This window comes from Phaethon aethereus (assembly GCF_964289735.1).
Source record: "Phaethon aethereus genome assembly, chromosome: 5".
In the NCBI taxonomy this organism is placed as follows: Eukaryota; Metazoa; Chordata; class Aves; order Phaethontiformes; family Phaethontidae; genus Phaethon; species Phaethon aethereus.
This window is the reverse complement of record NC_138579.1, coordinates 9,266,056-9,294,050: the sequence shown is the minus strand read 5'-3', so window position 1 is coordinate 9,294,050 and position 27,995 is coordinate 9,266,056. Positions and strand designations below refer to the sequence as shown.

The 27,995-nt window shown below is 44.1% G+C and overlaps 1 protein-coding gene across 1 annotated transcript in view; it reads right to left on the bottom strand.

Moving 5' to 3' along the window:
- Positions 1–27,995, bottom strand: part of SYNE2 (spectrin repeat containing nuclear envelope protein 2) — a gene marked incomplete at its 5' end in the record, with an annotated part of 187,650 nt that overhangs the window by 16,324 nt on the left and 143,331 nt on the right. The window contains 8 exons of the mRNA XM_082000771.1: positions 2,651–2,813; positions 16,443–16,609; positions 17,592–17,750; positions 21,546–21,701; positions 23,609–23,734; positions 24,515–24,709; positions 26,153–26,387; positions 27,733–27,827. Coding sequence (XP_081856897.1) covers positions 2,651–2,813; positions 16,443–16,609; positions 17,592–17,750; positions 21,546–21,701; positions 23,609–23,734; positions 24,515–24,709; positions 26,153–26,387; positions 27,733–27,827 — 1,296 coding nt within the window. The remainder of the gene's footprint in view (positions 1–2,650; positions 2,814–16,442; positions 16,610–17,591; positions 17,751–21,545; positions 21,702–23,608; positions 23,735–24,514; positions 24,710–26,152; positions 26,388–27,732; positions 27,828–27,995) is intronic.

Sequence of the window (27,995 nt, the reverse complement as noted above, 5' to 3'; positions counted from 1 at the left end):
TGTAGTAACTACAAAAGGAGTTGAAGGAAGATGTTCTCAGAAGTCAAGAAGCTGCAAGGAGTTGAGTATCACCCAGTGGCAGTCTTCAGTGATGTTACACAGGTACCTGAAAGGGCTGAGCCATAACTAGTCAAAATTTGGTTTGTGTGATTTGTGGTAATGTACAGCTTTAAGGAATGTAGAAGCCAAAATCTTTACACAGACGAGAGACTGCCAGAAGCAGACCCAACATAATTTTTGACAGCTTATTAAGGATTCACAGGTGTTTTCTGAGCAAGGGGCAGCAGTCTCTTTTTAACACAGGCTCTTAAGTCTGAGAGACGGCTCTATCCCGCTACTGGTACCTGGAGAGATTCTTCTGAATTCATGACACTGGATTTACAGCTGTTACAATGAGAATTTGGACCACAGACTACAAATCCACTCTACCTGCACTATGGTAATGTTGCTGACACGATGTCATTACTTTTGGTCATGCCTGGGTTCATGGAATAACCCTAGGCAGAATCCTTGCTGTTTTCCAAGCTGTTATTCCAAATGACCTGACTGTATTACGGTGAGACAAACACAACAAAGTAAGTAACGGGGCCTGGACCAGAAAGGCGGTTTTCCTTTACCTCTGCACGGCACTGCCCAGACAGCTTAAACAGACTACATGCTGCTAGGCTTATGCATTAGTGAAACAGCTTTGAAATCTTAAAATTAGTATTATTCATGTTTTAATCTTCATTCTTTAATTGAACAAACATGCCATAAACATCTCTCTGGATGCTCAATGCTTTTAAATGTCATTATTCAAGACTGAACCATCTCTCTGGATGCTCAATGCTTTTAAATGTCATTATTCAAGACTGAACAGGTAAAGCTTTTCCAGTCACGGATGTCAAATAAAAGAAGCCTGTAGGGTGAATTTCTCACCATCACTCTGCTCTTGCTGAAATAATTGTTCAGATAAAACCAGGAAAGATCTTTTTACTTTGTCGCATTCAGATAAAGGTTTCTCCAATGTGGAGTGAAAGAGGCACTTTTTTTTTTTACTGTAGTCTTTTTAGTCAGAACAGTCTTCTCACACTCAGGCTGCTAAAAGGTTACAGTAGAAGGAGTCTAGAGGTGCTCAGAGGTCTGTGTTTGAAACAGAATCCAAACAACAAAGCAGCAAGTAGCTCTGAGCAGCAAATGATGGCTCTTACAGTGAGCTGAGGCTTGAATGCTCATAATAAAAATAAATTAGTTTGGACACAATTCCTTTGTGACCCACATTCTTCTCTGCCTGGCAATTTATGCCTGTCTTTCAGAATGCAAGAGGTTTGGATGGGGAGAAAATATTTCCTTGCCGTTTACACAACCATTCACAATGCAGATGAAACCACTGGTGGCACTGAGCCAAGTCTTCTAGTGTTTGACCAGCTCCTGCAGTGGAGTCAGTGGAAGCCATCTTCACCCCAGTCATAGAGGAGCTGACCCTTTCCATGATGTCTGGGACATGAGTGGCTGGAGAGCCATATAAACCAGCAGAGAACACAGACCTCAGCTCTGGGTCACTCAAGGACCTTTCCTTAGACACGAAAGCAGCAGCCAGAGAGAGAGAAGGTGGGAAGGATGGGAAGAACACCCACAGGTGTTCTTAAAGGCAGATGCTATGAAGATTCCATGCCTGACAGCTTTGCTCTTGATCCTCAGGTTTAGGGCAAATATTCTTGTTTAACACAAAAGCCAGGTAACAGCTGTGGTCATTCTCAGTCTTCCCAGGGAGGCACTCTGAACCTGCGCCAACTTATAGCACAGCCCTGAGCAAAGGCTGACTCTACCAGCAAGTCTGTGCTTTGTAGAAGTTCCTTTTCTTTCCCCAGCTGCTGGAGAAATTTATTCCAGGACTATCCAACTCATCTCACACTTCCACTTGGCTGGGACAGCTGTCACATTCAGCTGTGCCCAATCCTTGCCATCTCCAGCACTTAAAACTAGCATAGATCCTCAAGATCCCCCTGGCAAGCCACCATCTCTGATAAATGCCTACATGCACTCAACCAACACCCAACAGTGCTAGGCTGGTTCACACTTATGCCTCAGCAGGATTTATGCACCATCTCACCCAACCCTGAGGGGATCTTCAGAGCCTGCCTACTGGATCAGGCCTCAGTCAAAGGGGTGTTTACACAAGTCCACCCTCAAAAGCTCAAATACCCTCCTCTGCCAAGCTTGCTCTGCTGTCTGCAAGGAGGGGAAGAGAACTGAGCTAGTGAGGGCAATATATCGAATCACAGCACTTAAATCTGTCACAGACAGTTTGCAGGAGACCTGGCATTCACGCCTTGTCATCCTCATGGATTTTACCCACTGTCTGTGCCCTGCCTAGCCCTTAAGTCTGCTGTACTTAACCAAGCAAACTATCAAATGTACATTTTATTTGTATTTTGCCTGTTTTCCTTGGGTGGAGGGGAAAAAGGAGAAGTGGGGTTAAGTCAACACAATACTGAAACTACAGCAAGCAAATAGAATTTTTCCATGTAACGCATCTTGGCAGGAACATGCCATGAAAAGCAAACAGTTAGAAGGCCTTGCTAAAGAAAAGAAACAGGTGATTTTAACCAGGACCAACGGTAATCAGCAGCATTTTAGCTCATTTACTCTGGTTGCTGCTATTTCCCACCTGCTGTTCTGCCAGTCTCTTCTGGATTTCTTGATCATCACAGATGTCATAAACAACAGGCTTGGAAAGCTCAGACTCAATCCGGGCCAACCAGGTGCGAAGGTTACTCATGTTTTTGTCCAATAGTTGTATAAAAGCAAATGTTTCCTTCAGCTTCTTCACCCTAAGCAAACCAGGAAGAACATTTTGTTACAAAGATCTGCAATCAGTGGAAATTATGTTAGCAGAAGGTGATGACAGGCATGGCTTTCTGGAGCACTTGTCACACCAAGCTGTTGCCTGTAAATCAGAGCCATGTTTTAGTCAAAACCTACCTAAATTGGCTCAGCAGCCCTCTGCTCTACAGCTGCAGTAAGGTCTTGTGTGAATTCTTCAATGAAACTATATGAGCAGAGTGAATTTTTGTACCCTCATTCATCTGCTAGTGAGCTCTTCGGTCAGCTCTTTGACATTTGTCTAAGTGCGAGTTGTACCGTAACATGCCACAGTTAAACTAAATGGGTATCTATGGTCTGATTTTCCTGCTGTGAATTACGTTCAGTGTCTTCTTCAGCATCCAAACAGGCCAACCCTAATCACCAAGGTACTGCTCTGCCAACAGTGGCAGAATTTGCCCAACCACAGGTCCCACACCCTGGGCAAATGGATGCTGACAGGAGAGGAGAAGATCTGAGCAAGGGCCACTGTAGAACTTACAGCACCATGACATTAAAAGCTCTGCTAAACAACATACTGAAACGTGTGGAGATGTGCCAGACTCTCCTGGTGGGTGAAAATGAGAAAGAGGGAGAATATCCAACTAAAGAGAGTTGTGGCGCAGACAAGCAAATCGAGACCATTTACTTTTCTTACAGCTGTTTGTAGCACAGCTCTCAAGCTGCAGACAAACTTTTATTTCCAGCATATTCCCATGTCAAATCCCCTTATCAGCTCCTTAAATTTTCCAAGTAGCATGTTTGCATATTTTGGCAAATTTGTCCCCCTGTGTTGGAGGAATACCTATTAAACTACCTTATTGCTCTCAAATCTTCCATTGAAATTCTCACTTACTGCAATTCCCAACAAAAATCACTAAGCCCAACACCGAGGTGACAATTACCTCTTCTGACTTCAGATTGGTGTCAGAACTTGCCATCTAGACCTTGGTAGTTAATGGAGGGGAAAAAAAAAAAAATCTAGATCATTATTTCCATCAGACCTGTCTTAAACATCCAGATCACAACATGAGAAAAACTGTACCAAAAAGCACGTATTTCTTTCTCTCCATGAACAGCAATGCTCTACCCTGCAGTATTATAAGCATCAAAACCGCAGATGATAAAGACAGGTGGAAATCATTCCACTCCTGTCCTAGCGAGAACCCACTTCTTAGCCTGCATTCCTTCCCTGTGCTGTCCTCCTGGCTGCTTGCATCCTTCTGATGTCTAGTTCTGTCCCTGTGCCTTGGGATGGATTTTTGGACCTTGCATGTGATTTTTAAAATGCAAATTTCTGGATTAAACCCTAAGTTACTGCCTGGTCTAACAACTACCCAGATGAGCCTCATTATCTAAGCCAACTGCAGTGCAGAAAGTTAAAGTATGCATCATGAAAAGGCCAAAACATTTCCATTTGTTAGCCACCATGACTGGGAACTGTGACCAGCTAATCAAAACCAGCAGTTGGGACTGGAAGGGCAACTTGTACAAGGGGATCACTGCATGTCCCAAAATGCAGGGGACTGTTGAGGGGTCTGAGATGAACCCTAATGTACTTGACAACACCAGTGTTGTGCAAGCTGGGACTGGGGCAGGGTGTAATCTCATCTAGTGCAGGCAGGGACAGATTACATCAAGACCCTGCCAGAGTACCTGGATGCTGGCTTCATGCAAAGGACCTGCCCCTCCTTGCAAGAAAAAAATCAGTTTCCTGACCCCCCATCCTGCCTGCTGCCAAACTATCCTAGCAAGGTTTAGGGGAGGGGGGTCCAAACTGCTTGTAACCAAGTGGCTTCTGCAGTTGCCTGTTGCAGCATATAATACAACGACAGAAGATATGCAGGACAGCTAATCCATAATGAATATACCACTCTGTAAGCAACAACTGATCTTATTAACAACCTTGAGGTAATCAAAGAGGATATGTACGTCATCTAGACACTTGATTTAAGGTAAAGCACTTATGAAAGAGATGTGGGAATGATCCTGCTGGATTTATTCAGTCCTATTGGTTACTGTGAAGGTACAAAGTAAGGCCAGCAAACTTGGGGTCTCATATGGATTCGCAGCATGGGAAGCACCTTCCCCTACCTCTCATCCCAAAAGGACCAGGCACTACTTTCAGTTGTTTTACAAGGAGGGCAAGAAGAACACAGTCCTACACTAGGACTCCTGGCAGGTTATTTAACAACTCTGCAAAATGTAAAATTAGTCTTGTCTGGTTGATGCAACCCTACAAGCCAGCATGAAGGATTTTGACCAAGTCCATGGTCCACCTTCTTCCTGTCTTGCACCCACAAAGCCACTGATACTGGTATAAAGTGCAAAGCAGCTGCCTCTTCCCCTTTACACAGATGGTGCTTTCCACTGCTGCAGCTGATAGAGAGGAAACCAGCACATGACAAAAGTGTTTACCTGCTCTCGCTTTCCTTAACAAGCTGTTTTCAGAGTTCTACTCCCAAGTTCAACCCTGTATGCAGAAGGCATGTGGCTCCTAAGCAAACAGCTGCTACATAAATCTTCCTGCTCCTAGTTCTGCTTCTATTAAGTGGTACTCAATGAACACAGCATACTCTGGTAAATGTAGAGCGTTTTCTTGTGCTATCATGAGCTGGCAATAATTTACCCAGCAGATCTAATTCTTCCTCCACCCTATCCCCTGCTTCTGTCCCACCAGTCAATTTGGATTCAGTTAGTTCTGATGCTCAGTAGGGCCTGTGACTCCCCAGGGCACGTGGCCCACCAAAGACAGGCGACTCGGGAACCTTTCCCCCTGGAGAGATGGACGGTGTAGGCTCCGTGTTCAGCACCAAAGGGAAGAACTGCTAGAAGAGCCAAGCCTGAGGAAGAGTCTGAGCCAAACATCTGTGTTGTTGCATTGTTAACTCTGCATGACTTCAGGCCAGTTGGGAGGAAAGCAAGGCTCGATCGCTGCACTGTCCCTGACTGTACCCAGTGGCAGTTTGTTCTCTGCATATTCTGTGATGTTCCCCACTAGTGCTTCGAAATTCTCTGGTGACTTGCAAGACGGGCACATGTTGGGACCATCTGATGCCACAGCTGACCTGCTGACACCACAGCTTCTGTGCTGCTCAGTATCATCTCTGCTCCCCTGTACTCCCTTCTCCCTCTGTATCCACCTGTTTCCCATCCTGAAGCTGCTTTACAGAAAAATTCATGGGTTGCAAGATGTCCTTCTGCAGTCTGCAGATCAGATAACAGGTAGATGAACATAGCCAAGGAAGTCCAAAGCAAAACCAAGGGATATTATATTATAAATAAATGTCTCTATGACTGATAGCACATTCAATAAATTTAAAAAGCAACAGTTTTAGAATCAAGTGGGGTTTTTTCCATCAAAAAAAGCCCCAAGAATATTATTTTGGTTTAGAAATCACTCTAAAATATATGTGAGTCTTTATCTACTAGTGTTACTAGAAGCAACAGTCTCAAAGAACGCAACACTGTGGTACTGTGAGCTTGTATTTACTTTCTAGCAATTGCCACTACAGACACACCATTGTAATTAAGTAATTTAATCTGTTACATATTCTGGATAGAATATGGCATTGTCACTCATTTAACCACCCTTAATGCTCTAAGCCATTAATCTCAAACTTGAGCTAAGCAGCCAGAGAAGAACAAAAACCTAACAGAAGTTCACATTAATGCAGAGTGTAAATAGGAAGGCAGCCTTGTCCAGATGTTCACATTGGCTGATCTGCTCTTGGGTTCTGTGTCTGCTCACTGCAACAAGGGTAGGGTTCTACGCTGAAGCAGCAGGTAAAATGATGAAAAATTTGAGCATCTTCCTTGAGTACCCTCTGTTTGCACCGAAGTCACAGGGAACTGCCATTTGTCTGGCTACAGCTCAAATCAAAGCCTAAAATAGACTAATTACATCCATAAAAGTCTTACATTTGCAACAACCATTCTCAGATGCATTTCTGCACACTGCAAGTATTCTTGCATATCACCTGCTCTTTGCATGAAGGAATGAACTCTTTTGAGAAGCATCCTAAAGGACTATATGTCTGGAAAGACAGGTCTCCCGGGTGCTAGGTGGGGGTGCACAGTGCAACCCATCAAGCCTGGGAGCAAAAGCTCCCCCCAGGTCCAGGTGACCAATCACTCAACACACAGTGCATTAACAGCAATAAAAGTTCAAGTGCAGTAGAGGAAATGAGCTCCTCCCAGTTACCCAGAAGCTGGAAGAGACTGCCATCAGCATGGATTGAATTCTTCCTCTACAAAGTGTAATTCTCAAGTTATTTGGTCAAGCAGGCAAAACTTACTGTTTACTGAATAAAGGCCTACCATAGTTCACTTCCCAGTGAGAACTCACCTGCCACCATTCAACACAGTCCCAGAAGCAAAAACAATAGTAATAATTTAAAAACAAATAAAAATCCAACAAGTATCCAACACTAATCTAAAAAACCCCCAAAAAATCAAACATCTCTTGTACTTTGCAAAGGGCCCAGCTTAAAAGATATCCTGATTCAAAACAACACTTAGACATACACATAAGATGCCTGGGATAAGCCAAACAAAGCCAGTTTCTAAATGTCTTAATCTTGACACCAAAATAGAAGTGGCAGAAAAAGAACAAAACTAGTAGATTATAACTAAAAGCTGGCTGCAGAAGTGAACAGAAGGACTAACTGACCTGACTCAAGACTGGATTTGGGTCTTAATACCCTCGATAAAGTTGCCAGCATCAGGTTACAAGAGAAATGCATTAAGCTCTTTCAGGCTGAATCATGGCATAGCCCCACAAATACAGAGATTATTTTGTAGTAACTACTCAGGCAGTATCTAGCAGTAGAAGGCACTTCCAGGTTGACTGAAACGCATTCACACAAACATAAAGAATTGCAAAATGCCTGCCAACTGCATTGCATTAGATGTCAAAATGAGGCAGGAAAAGGTACAGGGAAGCTCAAAATAAGGTGATAACAAACATTCAAATTTCAGTGTCTGAAGGAATGAAAAACATCCTGACGTATATTCCAAATGCTCCTTCATAAGCACAAATGTCATCAGAAGAAGATACTACATACATGTCTTTTTAACCAAAGAGAAGCTGAAATTGCCCTGCCAGCTGATGGGATTGTTTATAACCCGGTAAAGGCAAATGAGATGCACAACGCAGGAAACCTTTGTTCAGTAAGTTGCAGAGGGAGCTTAACCATGTGGAGGGACAAAGACGTGATTTGGAGAGATGATGTCAAAGGCAGATTTTAGGCCTTCGTATAAAATGCAAAGACGTTTCTCTGTACAGCGCCGGGCCCTGGCAGGACAAGAGGAAGCCCCCGTGTCTGTGGGCAGTGTCAGCACAGGGAGCAGAGCAAACAGTGGGCGCGCCGGAGGAGGCTTTTCTCGCGTTACCCTGCCGGTGAGTCCAAAAGGTTGCTGTCGCAGATCTCCACCGTCTTGGGCACAAAATCCCAAATCGCAGCTGATTTTAGGCGAGAGGCCCCCGAGCGCTATTCCTCCCGCTAACGCGCCGCATCTCCCACTCATCCACTTGTCCAAGGCGAACTGCGGGGAGCCACTGGAGCATCGGCACTGCGGTGCCCTTCCCCCCCGCCGCCCGAGGCCGGCTGGTCCCGCCGCGCCAGCAATGCCTGCTCCGCCAAAACCCACCGCGACCAAACCCGCAGCCGCTTACCAACATGGCACTTACGGTTCGCAAGAAAAAACCATTCCTCAGCTTGCAAATCCCAAGCTGCGAGGGGGACCGTCTGTGCGACCACGGCAGGCATGGAAGAGGAAACCCCTCCTCCACAGATGCCCTATTTATTCGTCGCTTTAGCATCCCGCGTGGGGGGGGGAGGCTCCCCGTCCTCCTCCTCCCTGACCCCCGAGCTGGGGAAACACTCTAGCTCTCCCCAGTTTTAACCCCTACATTTTGGGTTGGTATTTTACCTGGCAAATGGCCGCATCCCTCCTCAGAACAAAACCAGGAGAGCTTTATTCTGACACAAGAGAATTAGCACGCGAAGAAGCACACGCTGAGCGGCTGCCCGCGCCTGGCGACAAAAAGGTTGCAAGCTGGAGGCTTCAGCACCAAAAAAGGTAGATGCGGTGCTCATTTCTTGTGCGAATGAGGGATTGGAGCCTCAGACCCGGATGATATGCAGCAGAGTCAATTTGAAGTGAACCCAAAAAACCGAGAAAACGTACATCCACGCACAGGCACCATGCACACAGATGTATCCCCACTTCCCCTGCACTCTTTTTTCTCTCCTTTACCATTGTATCATAGGTATTTAAGTATGAATTAAATCTCCCACACACTAACCTGTCCTCTCTTTAACCTTCCAGCGCAGGCAGAAGGCCTCCAGTGCAAGTAGCCTGTTATGCCGGAGGACAAAATAATCCCTCATCTTCATTTATGGTATCATTCATTTGTGGAAAAACACGCTGTCATGATTTCTGTGTGTTATGACTGCCAGAGATCACGGGGTGGGAAAATAGGCGGAAGTCGGAGAACCTTGGATTAAAAGTCACTCCCCACACAGCCAATATCAGAAAAAGAAAAAAAAAAGTTATGATAATCCCACCAAAAATGCAAGGAATTATTTTTTAAATCAAAGGTTTTTCAGTATTCAGGTAATCTTCTGCAGACCTGTGTTGGCTTGCCAATCACTCACATTCAATATATGGCAGGCTAAAAAGTGCCTGGGAAGACATCGCACACCGTGAGAGGGCTTCAGATATTTGCACAGGTAAATCACGCCCAGTCACCTTGACAATTTAACCTGATAGTAGCCCAGGAAGGTTCAAAAACGCTTTCAAAATGGTAGGTCTGAGACAGAAAACCGGGAAATAACCCTCCCAGATTGACAGGCAGACACCGGGAATGGTGACAGCGCGCAGAAGGCAGGGACTCCCCCTGCACCGCCAGCTCCCCCCTGCTCCCGGCACACCTCGTCACACATTGCATAACCAAAGTAAGCCCAACCATCCTGCCTGAAACGATAATGAACTCTGTCACAGCCTTTGCATCGAAGAGAAGTGTAATCCCTCAAGGAGAAGTAGCCTGGAGAACACGGAAAGAAAGCAGGCACTTTGTAAGTGAAATTTCAACTGCCCAATTATTTTTTTTTTGCACCAAAATAATCGTAAGAATTGTATTTTACAGTGATACTGCCACAAACAAATATAATTCTGCTGATCATGGCTGTATTGTTTACGCAGGTGCCTCACTGCAGCATACTTTGCCTCCCTTGCCATGCAATACTGATCTGCAGCAATTTAAAAAGACCTTTGAACTTGGAGTGCACCTACACTGACTGTGGGCTGCCCTGCCGCAGGTAGGACAGCACACCAACACGTGGTGCCTGAGGCTCTGCCCCGCCAAAGGCTAAGCCATGTGGCAGAAAATAAATAGAGAGACCAGCTGAGAGGTGGTATGAGCTCACTCGCTCCCCGTACCTACCAAGCTGTGGCCCACGGCTGCCGGAGTGGTTATCGGGGCAGCTCAGCCGCAGTGAGGGTGCAGGAAGGAAGGGGAAGCACGGAGCAGTGGCTCACTGGAGCTCCCCAGTAAAACCTCTGTGAAGCCCGTGCACAGCAGAAAGTGGTGCACTAGGGAGCTTCAACTCCTTCCCATTTTACCGCAACCTGAGCAGTTTCAGGCTGTTTGGGAATTTCAGCCGGGGTATGCAGGAAAACAGCTGAAAACACCTTGAATCTCCCAAGTTCGATGTGGGAAGGAAGGGGCGGAAGGGGTGGACTTTGACTGTGTCAGTTTAAGATTCCTGGACACTGCAATGAGGGCTGGCAGCTTGTGAACACAGGCAAAAGACCTAGCTGCCAAGGATGCACATTTAAAAGAATGAGAAGGCACATTTGGCCTTGCTAGCTTCCCTGTATTTTCATGCTTACATTAAAGGTCACAGTCCTTTGAACCCATTTCTGCTACAGAGACAAAAAATATGCCTTTCTCCACAAGGCTGAAAACGTGGACCAGACCCACCAAGTAAGAAAACACATCACAGTATGCCCACGGCCAGAGCAGCTGAGAAATGGCACCCCCTCTTCCACAGCTTAGTGGCAGTGGGAAGAGCTGCAGGATGCCCAGAGGTACAGAAATGCAATGTTTGTTACTATAGAGACTGGTCTGCAGACCCAAAACTGCTGGAGGCAGGCCCTGATGAAGCTGGAGGCTTTAATGAGGCTCAAGCACCAGCCAAATGCTTTGCACAATCCCAGGCAGCGAAGACAGCCTCCTGTGACACACATGGGTGCTCCTCCAGTCTGCCAGCAGGTACTATGCAAAAGCAGTGCAGAAGGCAAACACTTCCCCACTGGGCTGGGAAGCAACGTGTGGACTTAGTATGGGACAGGGAAGGACACTGAGAGACAGGATGATAGCTCAGGAAGTATGGGTTGGATGAGTGGACTGTGAGATAGATTGAGAACTGGCTAAGTAACAGAGCTCAAAGGGTTGTGGTCAGCGGCGCAGAGTCCAGTTGGAGGCCTGTAGCTAGTGGTATTCCCCAGGGATCAGTACTGGGTCCGGTTATTCAACATCTTCATCAATGACCTAGATGAAGGGCTGGAATGTACCCTCAGCAAGTTCGCTAATGATACAAAACTGGGAGGAGTGGCTGATACACCAGGAGGTTGTGCTGCCATTCAATGGGATCTGGGCAGACTGGAGAGTTGGGCGGAGGGGAACGTCATGAAATTTAACAAGGACAAGTGTAGAGTTCTGCACGTGGGGAGGAACAACCCCATGCACCAGTACAGGTTAGGGGCTGACCTGCTAGAAAGCAGCTCCATGGAGAAGGACCTTGGCGTCCTGGTAGTAAGAACAGTAAGTTCTCCATGGGACATGTGCCCTGGTGGCCAAGAGGCCCAATGGTATCTTGGGGTGCATTAAGAAGAGTGTGACCAGCAGGTCGAGAGAGGTTATCCTCCCCCTCTACTCTGCACTGGTGAGGCCTCATCTGCAGTATTGTGTCCAGTTCTGGGATCCCCAGTTCAAGAAAGACAGAACTTTTGGAGAGAGTCCAACGGAGGGCTACGAGGATGATTAAGGGACTGGAACATCGCTCATATGAGGAAAGGCTGAGAGACCTGGGGCTGTTTAGTCTGGAGAAGAGAAGGCTGAAAGAGGACCTTATCAATGTCCACAAATATCTGAGGGGTGGCTGTCAGGAGGATGGTGCCAGTCTCTTTTCAGTAGTGCCCAGTGATAGGACGAGGGGCAATGGGCACAAACTGCAGCACAGGAAGTTCTACCTCAACATGGGGAAAAACTTCTTTATTGTGAGGGTGACAGAGCACTGGAACAGCCTGCCCAGAGAGGTTGTGGAGTCTCCTCCTCTGGAGACCTTCAAAACCCGACTGGATGCGTTCCTGTGCAACCTGCCCTCGGTGATCCTGCCTTGGCAGGGAGGTCGGACCAGATGATCTTCAGAGGTGCCTTCCAACCCCTACCATTCTGTGATTCTGTGAAATGGCGGTGCACACCACAGTTCCTTGGCAATTCTTGCCAGTTAATGCATGGCTAGGAGTGCTGCTCCAGAGCATGCCGGGGATGTAAATCCCACTCCACAGCTTTTTGGCCATCTACCACTCACATGCAGCCTGTGCACTCGTCCTATTGTTTCAGGCCTTCACTTGGGTGCATGTGCAAGCATGCAGCAGTTTCTTCTGGTGTTACAAGAGTGCTGCTACAAGACTGGTGATGAGAGAACAAAAGAAAGAGATTTTCTGTATCCATTTTTACAGTCAGCACAACGCTCCCTTTCTGCCTCTTAGCATGTTGTATTCCCTCTCTACCAACAGAGACTTCAGGGTGAGCACCTGGCCTGGTGAGAGTATGTTCTGAGTTGAACAGAAATTAATTTGTTCTCCTTTCCAGGCATGCTGATGTCTTGATGGTTACTTTATCCCATGAGAATTAACATTTTGAGACTTTTCCAAGCTTGCAACAAGCCACCCTCTGGCTGCAACACACGTGGCAAAGCTTTTGTCACCACACAAGCCAAGCACAGGCATATAATGAAAGTACTAAGTCCTACAAGTGCAGCCATATGGAAAATCTGAGCTTGTCACCATGAACTAGGAGAATCACTTCAAGGACTTAATGGAGAGCTCACCTAATTTGCCCATCTGTCCCAGGACGTTTATTGGTTTAAAAGGTGAAATAAGCTATCGGGAGGAATGCTCTGTATTGATACACTGGCTCAAGACTGGTTTGGTTTCATGTTGGTATCACACAGCCATACACTGCACTACAGAAAAGATAAATTGTTACTTAGGTTGTAGGATCATCCACGGAGACATTTGGCTCTGAATCGCCGTCAGAATCCTTTGTGGATACTCTTTAACCACAGGATCATAAAGCGTTTGTCTACTAAAAAGATTCAGCACCCAGAATGGAGAATCGTACATTTTTTTCTCCTACTCAGTGCATGGCTCTGTAGTTTACTTACTGCCCAAGTCTTGGCCTGCCATGAAGACATCATGAGATTTGGTCCTTGCCCCTGTGATGGATGGTCACTGGGGGCCAGGGAAGTGGTGCAGTGGGCTGTGCTGCACCCACAAGTGCTAATAAAGATGGCAGCTGGTTATATGTTTAACAGAAAGTGCTGAAATCGTAACACTTGTCAATAAAAAAAAGCTTTAAGCAGTCACAGATTCGGCACCCAAAAAATCAGAAAATTTTCACTTTGATTTACTTGCCCCTGCTACTGATCTGAAAAGCCAGGAGCAAAACCACCTCTTCATTTCACAGAGAATGCTATGAAAATAAGTTCCTACAAGTAGTGTTTTCAGGAGGAAGACAAGATTGCCTCCCTGCCACGGTTGAAATTAATCATTTCCCTCCAGGCTGCATCCTCCTACCTCAATTGCCTCAAGCCCTCCAAGGCCCTCTGGCAGTCCTGCCCTGAAGCATCTCCTCCATCCCTTTTACCTTCCCCAAGAAATGAAGCAGTGCCCAATAAAAAGGGCTTCATACAGGTATGCTGCCATGGCAGCGGCTGCACAGTGCTGCAGCCTCTTTTCTGCCGAGCAGCAGTGAGTGCACAGCCCCAGCACCATGTCCTACAGGCTCCAACCTCCCTGGAGCCAACCCAATCCTACCCCTTGAATGAAACCGGTGATGGCGGATGTTTGAGATCCTCTGATGATGTCTGGATTGTGATGGCTTCATGCAACAGGGCCAACACAAATTGTGCCACCACTCTATTTTCATGTGCTCTTTCAACACAGCTTAAACATGTTTTGGTTTGTTTTTTTGTTTTTTTTTTTAAACTTTTTTGCAAAAGCAAACTGAGAAGGAAGAAGACAGTCTATCAGCATGGGGCATCACGACCCATGCTCACAGATCATCTCGCCTCCAGCCCAAGGCCCCTTGCTCTGTTCCACTCCCCCATGAAGAAGCCCAACTTGTGGCACATCTGTGATTAGCAGAACTGCTGCCTCCTCCCCATCACCTGAGCTTAAGAGAAGCTACCCAAAAGCACAGGAGGAGCCTCCTCTTGAGTGCCCCAAAGCATACCTGTGAGGTGGAAATTTCAGTCAACCGAAGTCTAGTTTAATTCCTTCAGAAGTAAAATCTCAGTGGCAAGCCACCACTATAGCAGCGATCTCAACACAGAAAGCTGGAAGGTTGTAAACAGGACAAAATAAACTCTTACGAGCATACTCAGATTCTATTGTGTCTAGCCTCGTAGTTATTTATGACCGAGCAGCCAAGAACAGCTGAGCTGCAAGCCAAGCCTAAGCAAGGAGGATTAGGTGAGGGAGGAGATGTGCGACACCTATGCTTGCAAAATGCTGCAATATGCTGAAGCTCCGCTAGTATTAAGTCCAAGAGGACCAGCAGAACCCACTGGGCTGCCTGATAACCTTGGACCACTGAGGCAGCTGATAAAACCACATTTTGTCAGGTTCATTACCCTGGTCCTGCGCACAAAGGTGGTGGAAATCACAAGTAAAAGCTGGCATGTTCCAGACCTTTTTGGGATTAAGAACACAGGAACAATCATAAAGCATCACACCAAGTCCTCAGTAGCTGCAATATCCACTTAGATATCCAATACTGGGAGCTAAGCTGATGCTCTAGGCAAATCCACATTAACATACCTCGAAGCACCACCACACGCTTGCCTGAAGGTAAAGATTTAAGACATCCTACGTAGACAAACAAGTGCTCTGTTGTCACGAACTACTTGAGTAAGACTGCCAGATCTCTCTCTAAATATCCCATCAGTTCTTTAGCATATTTTCCAGAAATTTACTAGAAATATGCCATGTTTACCTCAGTTTTAAAACAGTGCATTTTAAACTGCATTTAAAAATTGCTACAATTCAAAACTAACACACAGTAGACAAATGATCATAAAAGTGCTTTAAAAGTGCCATGTTACCATAAGATGAGAACAGAAAAAGTGCTGTTATAAAAGTGAAGCTTTCTTTCCTAGACCAGATCAAATACAAATACACCTTGAAACAACCATTGCAAGGCTATCTGCAAAGCGTCAGATCTTACGAAGGCAACTTCTGCTTAATCATTCAGAGCTCATGTGTCACCATTAATTCAGGTCTCATTCCTGATTAAGATCCAGCATACTTAGCACTACCTTGTCACAGCACAACCACCTGCCTTATCTGTCTCAAATGTTAACTGAGCAAGAGAGCTTCTGAGGGCCCAGAGAGGGGGGTTACAGGCAAAACTAAACCTTGGGAGAGAAGTTTAGACCAATACTAATTTGGTGTTAGCCTTATTATTTCTGGATTACTAATAAACTCGGGCAGGTGGTGAGCCCAGCCCAGCATCCTCCTCCCAAGCTGTGGTAGAAACTAAGAAATAATAGTGAAATGGGATCATCTCAGTAAGGCTAATACTAAAATGATCATGATGTTCTTAACTCTGTCAAGCATAATAAAGATGTTTAATCCTTTAAAAAGATATCATTGCCTAGACTATGCAAGGTTTTGTTAATTTCCACTGATAGTATTTTCCATTTCCATCATGCAGAAGAACCTGAATTTAAAAAATAAACTCAAGGTATGGTCTTCCAGTTGTTTTCAGGAAAGAGACTGAATGAAGAAATATCACTAATATTAAATGAAATTTCATACACTTTCGAATGTAAAAAAGGAGCATTGCCATTATATAAATCTGACTGTCTACAAAGACAGGCTAGGAATCTGTTCCCAAATTCTGTGCATTCAGACATAGGGTGAAATAGGGGCTTGTCTTAAAACAGAAGGCTCTCCTAAAAAGCCCAAACGAACTCCTACCACACTGCCTTAAAATTAAGTTGCAATTCAGCACATGCAACAGAGAAATCACTTTGACTCTTCCTTTTATGTAGCTCCCATGATTAAAATCATATTTTATGTGAATGCTTACACCCTGCCCTCTGCCATTAGATAAATGAAGACATTGGTGTCATACTACAGCAACAAATCATAACAAAAAAGCACTAACTTCAGTTTAATTTGACTCTCCATAGTAAATTTCAACAGAACTGAAAAGTCATGTCAGTCTGTTTCTGATGGTCAAGGACACTAGATTCTGACTTTTATCTCATATAAAACATTGAAAATCATTTTCTTACCGTGCTCCAATGACATCAAAGAGATGCTGCCAGCGATCATTGATTTTGTTGAGTTTATCATCTATTTCTGCAACCCGGCTCTTGTTGCTAGCCTTGATTAGCTGGTCACCCATTTGTTTCAAATGAAGCTTATTTTCACTGAACAGGTTTATTTCTTCCATGCAATCCTGATAAATATATACAAACATTGCTTAATTCCTGGGCAAAACAAAACAAAACCAAAGCAAAACAAAATTATCTGTTTCTTTTCCCACATGTGTGAAGTCAGGTTTGGCTTGTGATGGCTGAGGTTTCTACATTAGCAAACGTAAAACAAAACAAAACAAACCCTCAATGGCAAAGCACTCTCACAATGAATCTTCTATAAAAAATAAGCAGCTTAAAGACTTTCAAGTACCAGAAGTACTCCTAAAAATAGCAGTTTAATGTTCTACTTTTGTCTCTACTTTCCTGATTTAATGGAATTTTTAAATCAAGCTAACTCAAAAGAACCCAAATTCAAGTCTATGGCTTTATTTTGCTGGTATTCTTATCCAGAGGAGATCTGGTATTAGGTATCAAGACTTTCAAGCCAAGGGGAGGAACACCGCAGCAAAATAATGGTCCTGTCAAGCTAATATGAAGTATTAGAAAGCACTAACTGCACTGACTACCAAGGAGAAGGGGCAGAATTAGGTTTTACTTTTAGTTGTGCTAACTTCTTGTTCACCTAGCATAAGACCTACCCCATCCTTCAATCTTTTCTTTGCCCTCTAACTGCCAGTTTCGTAATTGCTGACATGGCTGGAGGTAGTGAGAGCAGCGAGATGCTCCCAGGCCACCACTCATCCCCAGCAGGGAAAGCTCTGAGCAGTGCTGTATGTTCCTGTGTGCCCACACAACAACCCAGACCCGCACCACTGCAACTCACATGCATCCCACTCCATGCCTAAATACAGTCAGGTTGCATTTCTGTTTTGCATTATGTTCCAAGTCTGAACATCAAGAAGAAGGTAAGAGCTGAGGCTAGAAAAGCTCATCTTCTCACAAAAGTTTGTACGTGCTGGTTTTATATCACGTGCTGCTTCCGAGAGGCAAGAAAGAAACGAGGAATGGTGTCTATAGTGAGCTATCAGACTGCAATTGAAGGAAAGTGGTGTCACTACTTACCTTCTGCAATTTGTCTATCATGTCTTCAATGGTAACATCTGCAGTCTGCAATACTTTGCTTTCCATTTGTACCAGCCAGGAGCACAGCTCCTTATTCTTTTCATTGAACACAATCCAGGCATTGAGCCTGTCCTCGATCTCCTGCTTACGCAGAGACACCTATGGATAAGCACACACATTAACTGCTGGCAACATCTTTCTCAGGAAGGAAACCAGCAATTATGAGCCTTCTAATTTCCAGTCTGCATTTGATCGTATTTTGGAGGAGCAGTTATCGAATATCTCTAGCTTTCTTTTGAAAGCCAGCAAGCAGGTTGTTATTACATCTTATTTTGGATAGCACAGCCAAAAGTTGACTAGCAAACGCCAGATTCTCTCCATCAGAAGAATTAAACCAAGTGACAGCTTTATAGATAATGAGTTTACATAACAATTCAAATATTTCTCAATGAAAACCTGAAAATGCCACAGAAGGAATATAAAATATATAATTACTATATACTGCTTAGTACGGTCTCATACATAACACAAGAGAAATAACACCCAGGTAACTTCTTATTTTTCTGCAACTCTAAGAGAAACTTTGCAACTAATGACTGCAATTATTTTCTCTCTATAAAAACCTGCCTTTTTTTTTCTCCACTAGGTCTTGGAGAACTTCAAAAAAAATTAGCATCAAGAATCTAGCCTTTTCATTGAAAACAATGGATTTTTGTCCTCAAAATTACATTTGCCAGCACAGATAAACAAATTGTCTAGACAGAGGAATCAAGGTTTGATGCTGCCTGAACCGGCAAAGCTAATATCCCTGCTCCAACATCTCAGAAAGAAGCAGGGTCACTCTTCTATTAGCTAATAGCACTTATTTCTAGCCTAGGGGGTCTTAAATATAAACTTGTATTCATTTATCTACTCTGTTGGATTCCTGTACTAAGATATATGAGACAAAGGAAGTGAAAAATGGTACAAGTTCTACTAAAACAAAACAAGACAAACAACTAACCCCTCACCAATAAACGTTGTGTAAAGACTGAGCATAACATTTTACTTGCCTTGGCTGCAAACGGCCACTCTAAATATCACCCCATGGCAGGAGACATTCCCTCTTCACATCTCACATGTACCATATACAGCGTATGACTCCTCAGAATTCCATTACTGATTCTCCTAGACTGATCTTTAACACTGTTTTGTACTTCAGAGTGAAGTTTTAAGTGTGTAGTGTGGAAACCAGACCAGCTCTACATAACACTAGGATCAAAACAGGAGGCACCAAGTGATCTCCCCCCTATATTGCTTTTGTCCTTTAAATTCTGATTTTTAAGGAGGGGATGGGGAGATGATAGTGATTTCTAAATCTCTCATGCTGATCCAAGCAGAGAGATGAGGCCAAAAGCACTGTCTTGGGACACAGGGAAACAATCTGCAAAGTTCTCATTGGGAAGAAGTCTCCTGGAGACCCCAAGGACCTCAGAAAGTCTCCCTAGGAGAGCCTCTGCTCTGGGATCCTCCCTCATACCCTCAGCCTAAGAGGTATGAAAGGTAAATCCCTCATCCTTCCTCTAACACTTACGTGCAGCATTTCCGGTGTGTGGAGACGAGTTAACTTGGTCACTGGAAGAAGAGACTATGCATGTCAGCAAAAACATCGTTAAATCCTGAAATGATCCTCCCACTACACATTTTTGTGTGCTTAACAGTGTCACATTAATGTCACCCCTTTCTTCTCTTCAAGATAGAACTAAACGTTGTTCCCTCAGGAAATTAAAATGCAAAGTTTTCCTAAACTGGAAGAAGAGACTATGCATGTCAGCAAAAACATCGTTAAATCCTGAAATGATCCTGACTCCATTTTTGCCTGCTAAGCACAGGGCAAGGCAGGATTTTAATAGCAGGAAGCACCTTTCCACTGGCTAAGCAATACAGATTGGGGGTAAAAGAAGAATGAGCCAAAAAATCCCAGACAAGCTTTGAAGAACATGTGCCCTTCGAGCCACTGCTCCGAGCACTTCCTCAGACCAGCTGCCCAGTACCAGCCCTGTTTTGTATCCACAGTGGGATGCAGGAGCAATCTGAGCATTCCCAAGGGAAGCTAAAAGAGTATCAAGGGCCAGGCCCAACCCATACGCTAGCGTTCAGGAGGACAGGATACTTGCCGATATGAACAGTTAAATCTTTGACCTACACGTACCTTGCAAGGGCAGCTATGTGAATGCTAATCCCTCGAGTGCATCTGCTCACTAAGTGTGGTTGTGTCCCTGCCTCGTCCGGCACAGACATTTGGCTGCTCTGCTCCCGTGGCCGTGACAGCTGCAGCCGCGTCTCGCTCTTACAGGCTTTCACCTCTCTACGTTTATACTGCAGATTTTTCTTCACACAATACATCTTGACTCCTCTCATTTGTCAGCCAAAACAAAGCAGTCACCCTAGCAGCAGAACCGATAAAGTCTGCTTTCCTACCCTCACGTCCAGCGTTGAGCATCACTGCAGGCTCTCCGGAGGCTCATTAGGACTGTGGAAACATTTCACTATGTCCCTCTGCTGCAGCACTGAGCAGATTCCTCCCACTACACATTTTTGTGTAGTTAACAGTGTCACATTAATGTCACCCCTTTCTTCTCTTCAAGATAGAACTAAACGTTGTTCCCTCAGGAAATTAAAATGCAAAGTTTTCCTAAAATCTGAACTTAAATTACTACAGGAAATTACTAATTGGATATACTGTAGTGAGGTACATACAAAAGATAGCTTAATTTTCAGGGCTGTTCACCACAGTTGAAACAGCAGGCATCAGCAGCTCACCAAAAAAGGAAAAACTGCAAAGTTCTCTCACTTATAGGCTTAACTACAGATTTCCATTAAGAAAATGGTTCAGGCATTTTGATTTAAAAATAATGACTTATATTTCTCTGGAGGGGGGAGGGTGTCTCTGGAACGATTTTCAGAGTTCAGAAACAATAACAGAAAACACTGGTTGTAGATTAACCATCCGGTTTAAGGCAAAGATACTAAATTCCTTCTTGTTGCAACGCAAAAAATAAACCCAAATAACTATTTCATCACACCAAAGTTTGTGAAACCATAGCTGTTCATTACTCTGGCAATATTCCCACCAAGATTGCTTTACCTTTGCCTGAGTAAGGGTTAGACACGAAATACTAACTCCCTTCAACACTTCTTTATAAACTGTAAAATAGATATTGACTGGTGAGTAAAGAGAGGCAAGAGTTGGCTTGCTGGCATTTAGAGCCATCCAGAGTAACTTAAGGCCCCAAGTATTTTCCCTCCAATCTTGTTAACAGGGCAAAGTAAACACACATTCAAACTGCATAACCACCTAATGAATCAAGTTCATGTGACTTTGCTGGTAAATGTTCCCCAGCAATTCTACATGCAGCCCTACATTAAGTGTAATATAGCAACAAGCCACAAAGAATGCCAATGTTTCACAGTATTTTACTGCTACAGAAAAAGACAAGTCAGTGCGTACTGTGTTTAAACCCAAGGAGTCAGTATTTAAACACATTTAAGTTTTATCAACTCTCCTGGCATTTTTTTTTTTTAACATCAGATTGCAAAGACCTCCCCCTTCCTTTCCCTGCTTCATGCCCTCAGGCGATTCCTGTGTTTATCCTCTCCACCGCCCCCCCGCCCTCCCTTTGGCAGCCCAGAACAAAGCCACCTATTTCAGTAAACAGCTGCGTTTCAGCTCTGCGCAATTCGGGCACTCACTAGTTACAAAGGGTTTGCAAAAAAAACCTCAGCAGTCTGCGTCCAGGAAACAAAGGGCAAACTTCAGCCGTGCTCAGCTGCAGCAGGAGAAGCCCCAGCCCCACCCAAGGCTGCAAAAGTGAGCCAACCCCAAGAGAAATCCCCTCTGCTAAGCTGCTCCCCCTTTTCTGCCAGGCCCTGGGAATACCCCGCTGTAACACCCCAGAGGAGGCGAAGACTTACTCGCAAGCAGAGCTCTTCCCACTGCCTGTGCAAATGTTCAACTTGCTCCTTGAGCACCATCATGTCCTCGGTGAGGATGCAGTGAGCCAGCTCCACCTTCATGGCCTGCAGCTCCTTCATGTTGTGGGCCCAGTCTGCCAGCGACTGCTCCAGCTCCTGCATGGAAACGCACCCAGCACAAGCCTTGGCACTAAGCTCCTCTGGTTTCCAAACCTGCTCGTTAATCCCCTGCCTGGGCTGTGGGGGAGGAGAGGAGGGGAATGTGCAGCGCTTGTGCAGCGCCCTTCGGCTAGGCTGGACGGGGTCCCCCCCGTTTGGCGGCTGGGAGCCCCCCGGAGCCCTTTGAGGTTTCACATCCAGGACGGAATGTGCCCACTTTATTTATTTATTTATTTATTTTATTTTGGCCGAGTTACTTTCCACCTGCATTTGTTCCAATTTCAGGTTATTTATTTAAATGCTAAAAAAATAAAATTGGTTCCCTCCTCTAATAAATGATTTCACAGGCATTTCATCAGATTTGTCAGAAACACACTCTGTCTTCTGGTTTGTTTCCCTCGACTCCCTTTTCCCTTTTTAACAAGGTTATGCATTTTCCTTATCAGTATTAAAATTGTCACGTAAAAAGCAGAGACACCACTGCATGCAGCTGGGAAACATACTCTACACACGAGGTACTACATCCCATTTTGCAAGGCAGTAGCTGGGAAGTGTCACTGGCTCCTCTGCCAAAAAAAAAAAAGCTCTTGCAGAGGATCCAATCTGTCTCATTTTAAAGGGAAAAAAAATTGTGAGAGTTTGTATCAGAATAAGTGTGCTGGGTCCAAGCATTTTCACAGTCAGATAAGTCTGATCCAGTCACTTATCTAAATCATTTAAAAAAAAAAAAATCTGATTTGCTTCAACACTGGAGGGAAAAAACCCAAACCAACCAGTCACTTATCTAAATAATTAAAAAAATATCTGATCTACTTCAGCACTGGAGGAAAAAAAACCAAACAAACCTGAGACTAAAATTTAACTGAGCTCACAACAAATTACTCCCTACAGATGTGCACACAAGCATTTATATATCTTAACAAGGGTCGAATCCCTGCATTAATGGAGCTAACGATGGAATTTAATGGGATTTTGCTAGCCTCATATAAGGTCCAGACCTGAGAGAAAAACAGCTTTGTTCCATAGAAGATTGAAATGCAGGGAGAGGAAAGGAGGTCCCTTCTCACCCGTGCCATTTTGGTCCTTTATTATTCTGTGTCACCCAAGAGCAGCAATTGCACTGGCACTGTCTGACCCTGATGCCTCTGTGGCTGAATTTCTCTTACTGGAATAAGAGGCAGGAGCCGTGTGCTGCCATCTCACAAATAATTCAGGCCTACAGCAAGACTGCTGCCGTGGGAAAGGCAGCCAGGACTCACAAAGAAGATTTCAGACAGCTGATAACGAGTTCAAAGCCTTAGCTCGTTAATAAGCTTATTTGTTCCCACTACATAGGTCAACAATTCACTTCATAAAAGGATGATGAAAGACTGACCAGTCCAGACAAAATGTCTCCTATCCTGTGGAAATGCTTTCCTTGCTATTTAATTTTCATGGTGCACTATGGGCTGCAAGGGCTTTTGCCACTCCCTTACTCTTAATTTTCCTTCCCTTTAATTATTCTCAGATCCCACAGGTGTGCGTTAGTGCTTTGCAGACTCACAAGGCCTGAGGAGCTCCCCATCCAAAATGGAGTGGAAAACAAAAAGGGAGGTTCAGCCATTAGAATAGCAGCCAAATGAGCTGAGACCTGGGAGTTTTTTCCCTTTTGTTTGAGGAACTGCTTATTTTATAAATTCAGACTGTGGAAAGGGAGCAGAAGCAGGAAAAAAAATCCAAACACTACTACTACTCTTGTAATCTTCTTGGTTGGCTAGACTTTGCAGATTGGCAGCAATCAGGGTGGTATAAAGGAGAGAAATTCAGTGTCACTGAAGAGCAGGTAGGAGGGAAAAACAATTTTAGAGGAATTGTGTGTCATGCCAGGACTACATCTATTTAAATACAATACGGCTGTTCAATACCTTAATCTGTTCCTTGGCTTTGTAGAGCTCTTCATGTTCAACAGGAAGTAGATCTCTTACTTTCTCCTTCAGTTCTCGCAGCCTACTTTCTAATTCCTTCATTTGCTTTTCACAGCAGTCCCAACTCTGCTCAGGGAGGCCCAAGGAAGTTATAAAAGGTTAAGATACTTTACGATGACATATTGAACCATATGGATATGTTACAAAATAGCCTCTTCAACCCACTGAAGTAGATAATCATGTACTTTGGTTATTTGGATTTTCTTTTTGATAGATAGCACCACCCACAAGAATTTGGTGCATGAATTTACAGAACTTGAACCCTGTCTTGTATTTAAGGTTTGCTTTACAGAGCATTTCTGCTCGTTTTGTTTTGTCCAACCCAAGAGGCTTTAACCACAGGTTTCGGGCTGGGGATTGTATTGATGACAGTATTCAATTTTAAGACATACATACGTGTTGTCTAGCCATGAATGCACACTCTTTGCTCTAAGCAAATAAATATAACCTATCCTTCTGTTTAGGGGTGCAACAACAGGAGGAGCAACAACGCATGCTAACTCCCTCTAAGCTAAATTTTAGCTCAGGCTTCATAGCCTAAAGCAGGATAGAGCACCAGGCCATGGGGAGCATGAGAACAATTAGAGAGGGAACATCCATTGTAGCAACAAATGGATGCCAACCCCATTTTCCTTTGAAGAATCAGGGGACAACAGTTTTAGCTTCCCACAAGCCCTGATGTCACATGGCAGGCACTTCCCTCAGAGCCCCTCTGCAGTGAGCAGCAGCTCAGTATTTGCCTCGTTGCTACAGAGCTCAGCCCTGGGGACGATAGGGCAGGGAAGCTCTTGAGACTCAATGCCAGAGAAGTAGGTGCTGCTCCTCCCTGGGAAGGGCATCATCTACCTGTAGGGTGCTGCTGAGCTGCATCATCTTCTTCTCCAGCTGGGCCTGGGTGTCCCCCCAACTCTCCTGTAACTGGCTGAGCTCCTCCTGGAGAATAGCATTGGTCTCGGGGTCGGAGACGGTGCGCAACTTCTCCCCAACATCGATGATTAAGGAGTACATGGCTTGCCACCTCTGAAGAATCACTGCCTTACTCTTTAAAAAAGAAAAAAAAAAATTAACGTTTCCAAGCTGTTCTTTGCAAGCTTCAGAAGCACTCCTGGCATTTCACTTGGGAAGATGTGAAGACTCAAAGTCTTACAAGGAGTTACAAAGTCACAAAGGAGTTACAAGGCACTAATTTGTTCACAAGACAGTAATGAATAGATCTTCTCCTGTTTGGGTTTTTTTTAATTTCAGAAAAATCAGATTCTTTCTGATCTATAAAACTCTACAATAGCTTTTCATAGACTGAATCTATAAAGTGAAAGTGCAGCACTTACAAAAAGATGGAAATTCAGTTCTGTGAGTTACACAGAATAAAACACTAATTTAAGTTCTGTTAGCACCTCTAGCATCAACAACTAAGACAAATTTTTCAGAGATAACAGCTCTGTTAATCATGACATACTCCAAGTGAAGTAAGCCATCAATAATAATTTGCCAACAACACAAATTGGTCTGTAACACAAGCAGATACGATCAATTGTTTCTTTCTGTAAAACAACAGCAGGAGGGAAGGGCAATTTGGAGTAGGAGGGAAAAGACTTTCTGGTTTTCTCACTAAACAAAAGCATGAGCACTAACTTGTAAAATCTACTGAAAAATCATCTTTACACAGCAAGTAAAAATACAAGTTGAAATAAACAGGGCAAGCGTCAAATGAAATACTGGTAATTAATCCATCAACATTAGGTGTGTGGGAACACAATAAATCTTGGACCATGCAAATAGCATTCAATAATGTATTTTTGAAAGGTTTTAGACTGCCTTAAGCAGCCATCAAGATCACCACTTGTTTTCACTTTCTTATAAAATGGAGAGGTGCATAATTAAATGGAAACCCAAAATATCCAAAATTAACAAAAGAGAATATTTTTTTCCACTGCATGTAAAATGCAGAACTCACTGCCCTGAAGAACTACTGCCCAGGCCTGTGCATCCTGGACTGGTGGCTGCAAGGACAGACCCCCTTGAAAGTGCTTTATCCTCTGCTCCTGGTCCCTGCTGCCCACGCCTGCACACACAGGATCCATACGGCCTGTCTCGACACTATGTGCCTGCTTCCTTCAGGCAAACTGCAAGGCCTGCATTCAGCAGCCATGTCAGTAAGGTGCATGCAGACCTAGAGGGCACCTGCTGGCCAAGGTTCCTGCCAAATCTCCCTGGCACCTTGCATTTCCACGTTCATATCAGTAACATTTTTAAAGCATACTAGGCTACTAAATGACAATGTTGTCCAGGAAGTTTCCTAGTATAATGAGCCGTTCACAATGTCACTGTTTCCTCATCCATGCTCAGCTTTAAGAAAGCGTGTCAGCAATTGTTTTTCCTCCAAAAGCATGTGATTTTAAAGCTTTTTACGTTACTGGACAGAAGTTGTTTCAGTCTGAGAAAAAATCCCACAGATCTTAGATTTATGATAAATAAATACAATACCTTGAAATCACAAATTAGATTTCTAAGCTGGTAAAGGCTATAGCAGTCCTGGCTCTTCACAGCTATGAGGAAGCTGTTTGTATCAGCAAGAAGTCTGCTGAGGCTCTGCAGGGAACTCCTGAACAGCTGCCACTGGCTCACGAGTCCATCGATATCATTCTTTCTCTGCTGAACCATCCGGATAACATTCTGCCACTGCTCTTTCAGCAATGTGAGCTTGGAAATAAACTCTGTTCTGAAAACGACAAGTGTTGACTGTTAATATATTTTGACCTCAAGGCTGCATTTTACAATAATTGTGATGAATTTCCAGTTGCAATATTGTATTCCAATTACAATACCCAACTATGCAAAAAGTTCTATGCAACCCTAAGCTCAGCCCTGCTCTTTGTATTCCGTCTTTTAAGCAATCCAAAAAACCTTTTTTACTTGTATTATCCATTCTTGTATCATGTCATTCTTGCTATTGTGCTATAGCAACATATATAGTACAGCAATCACAGAAACAATATGTACTAAACATTTTTCTGAAGAAGGTCAATGCAAGTGAGACAAGGTCCATGATTATGCTGCAAAATTGAACTCTGCTTTTACCAGGCTGTAAGTGGGAGGTCAACCATCATTGTATCCTACAGCAGTGGGACCTAACTGCAAAGTGAAAAGTCTCTGTGTTGTTACTGAACCCATTCAAGCAGTTTTTTGGCCTCTCCTACAACATGGTTAAATGATCCAGCAGATCTAGCTGGAGTGGTTAAGACAACCCCCATCTATCAGTTCTGCTCCTCTGCAGGAGGCCAGGGCCCCCAGATTACCTCTTATACAAACACCTGTGTTCATGAGGCTAGCTTCAACACAAAAATCCATCAGCTTTGCTTAGTTTAGCCCTACCTTCCCCAGCAACTTTAAGCCAAGCTATGGACACTGAAGTTCTGCCAACTCTCTGGAAGCAACAAGCTCTGGCAGAGAGGAGTAATGTCTTCACAGCAAAAATGCCTGTGGCACTTGAACCTCTGCTCACAAATATTACTTGCTGCTTCTCATTGTACACTGATTAAGAAAAAAGTATAAGATCATACTGATAAAAACAGGTTTAGCTACCATATGGTTGGGGTTGCCTGGTCCATGACTCAATGCCCTGTCATGTGTGCCAGGGGCAATGTGGATAGTCTCACACCGCTGCACTTTAAAAAGTAGAGAGGTCTAAGAAGAGAGAAAGGATCTTTCGTATGCAGCATGCTCATTACCCACTGTAAGAAGGTAGTTTCTCAATCACAAGTTAGTTTCAACAACTGCAGGGTAGGAGTAAACATGGTAGCCTCCTGTCCAGGACCAATTATTTTTGTTAGGCAGATCATCCAGTTACTATCCAAAATGCAGTCTGGCCAGGGCACCTGTGTTTCTCTCTCATTGCACCTCCTCACACTTGTGCAAAATGTGCCAGGGGGTTATTTAAAGAGTGAACCCAGTCAAGAATTTGCATTTATGTCCTCATGAGAGCAAAGATTCAATACCAACTCCAAGGAAGAGAGCATATTTACTTAATTACTAAGATCTTGGGGAGAAAAACAAATAAAAGTTACCTTCTCTCTGCTTCTCCGGATTCCAGGGAGAATAGAACTTTGGCTATGATAGAATTAAATGTCTGCTGATTTATGGAAATCTCAGTTTGCAGCATCTGAAAATACCATGAGAACAGCTTTAACTATTCAATGAACAACCTTTGCTACAAAAGCTGGTTCTGCTCCTCTAGAGTGATAGCATTTATTTAATTTTAAATAACTGAAAGATCTATTATTTTCAAGTGCTAGTATGCATCCTAAAAAAATTCCACATTTTTTGGATA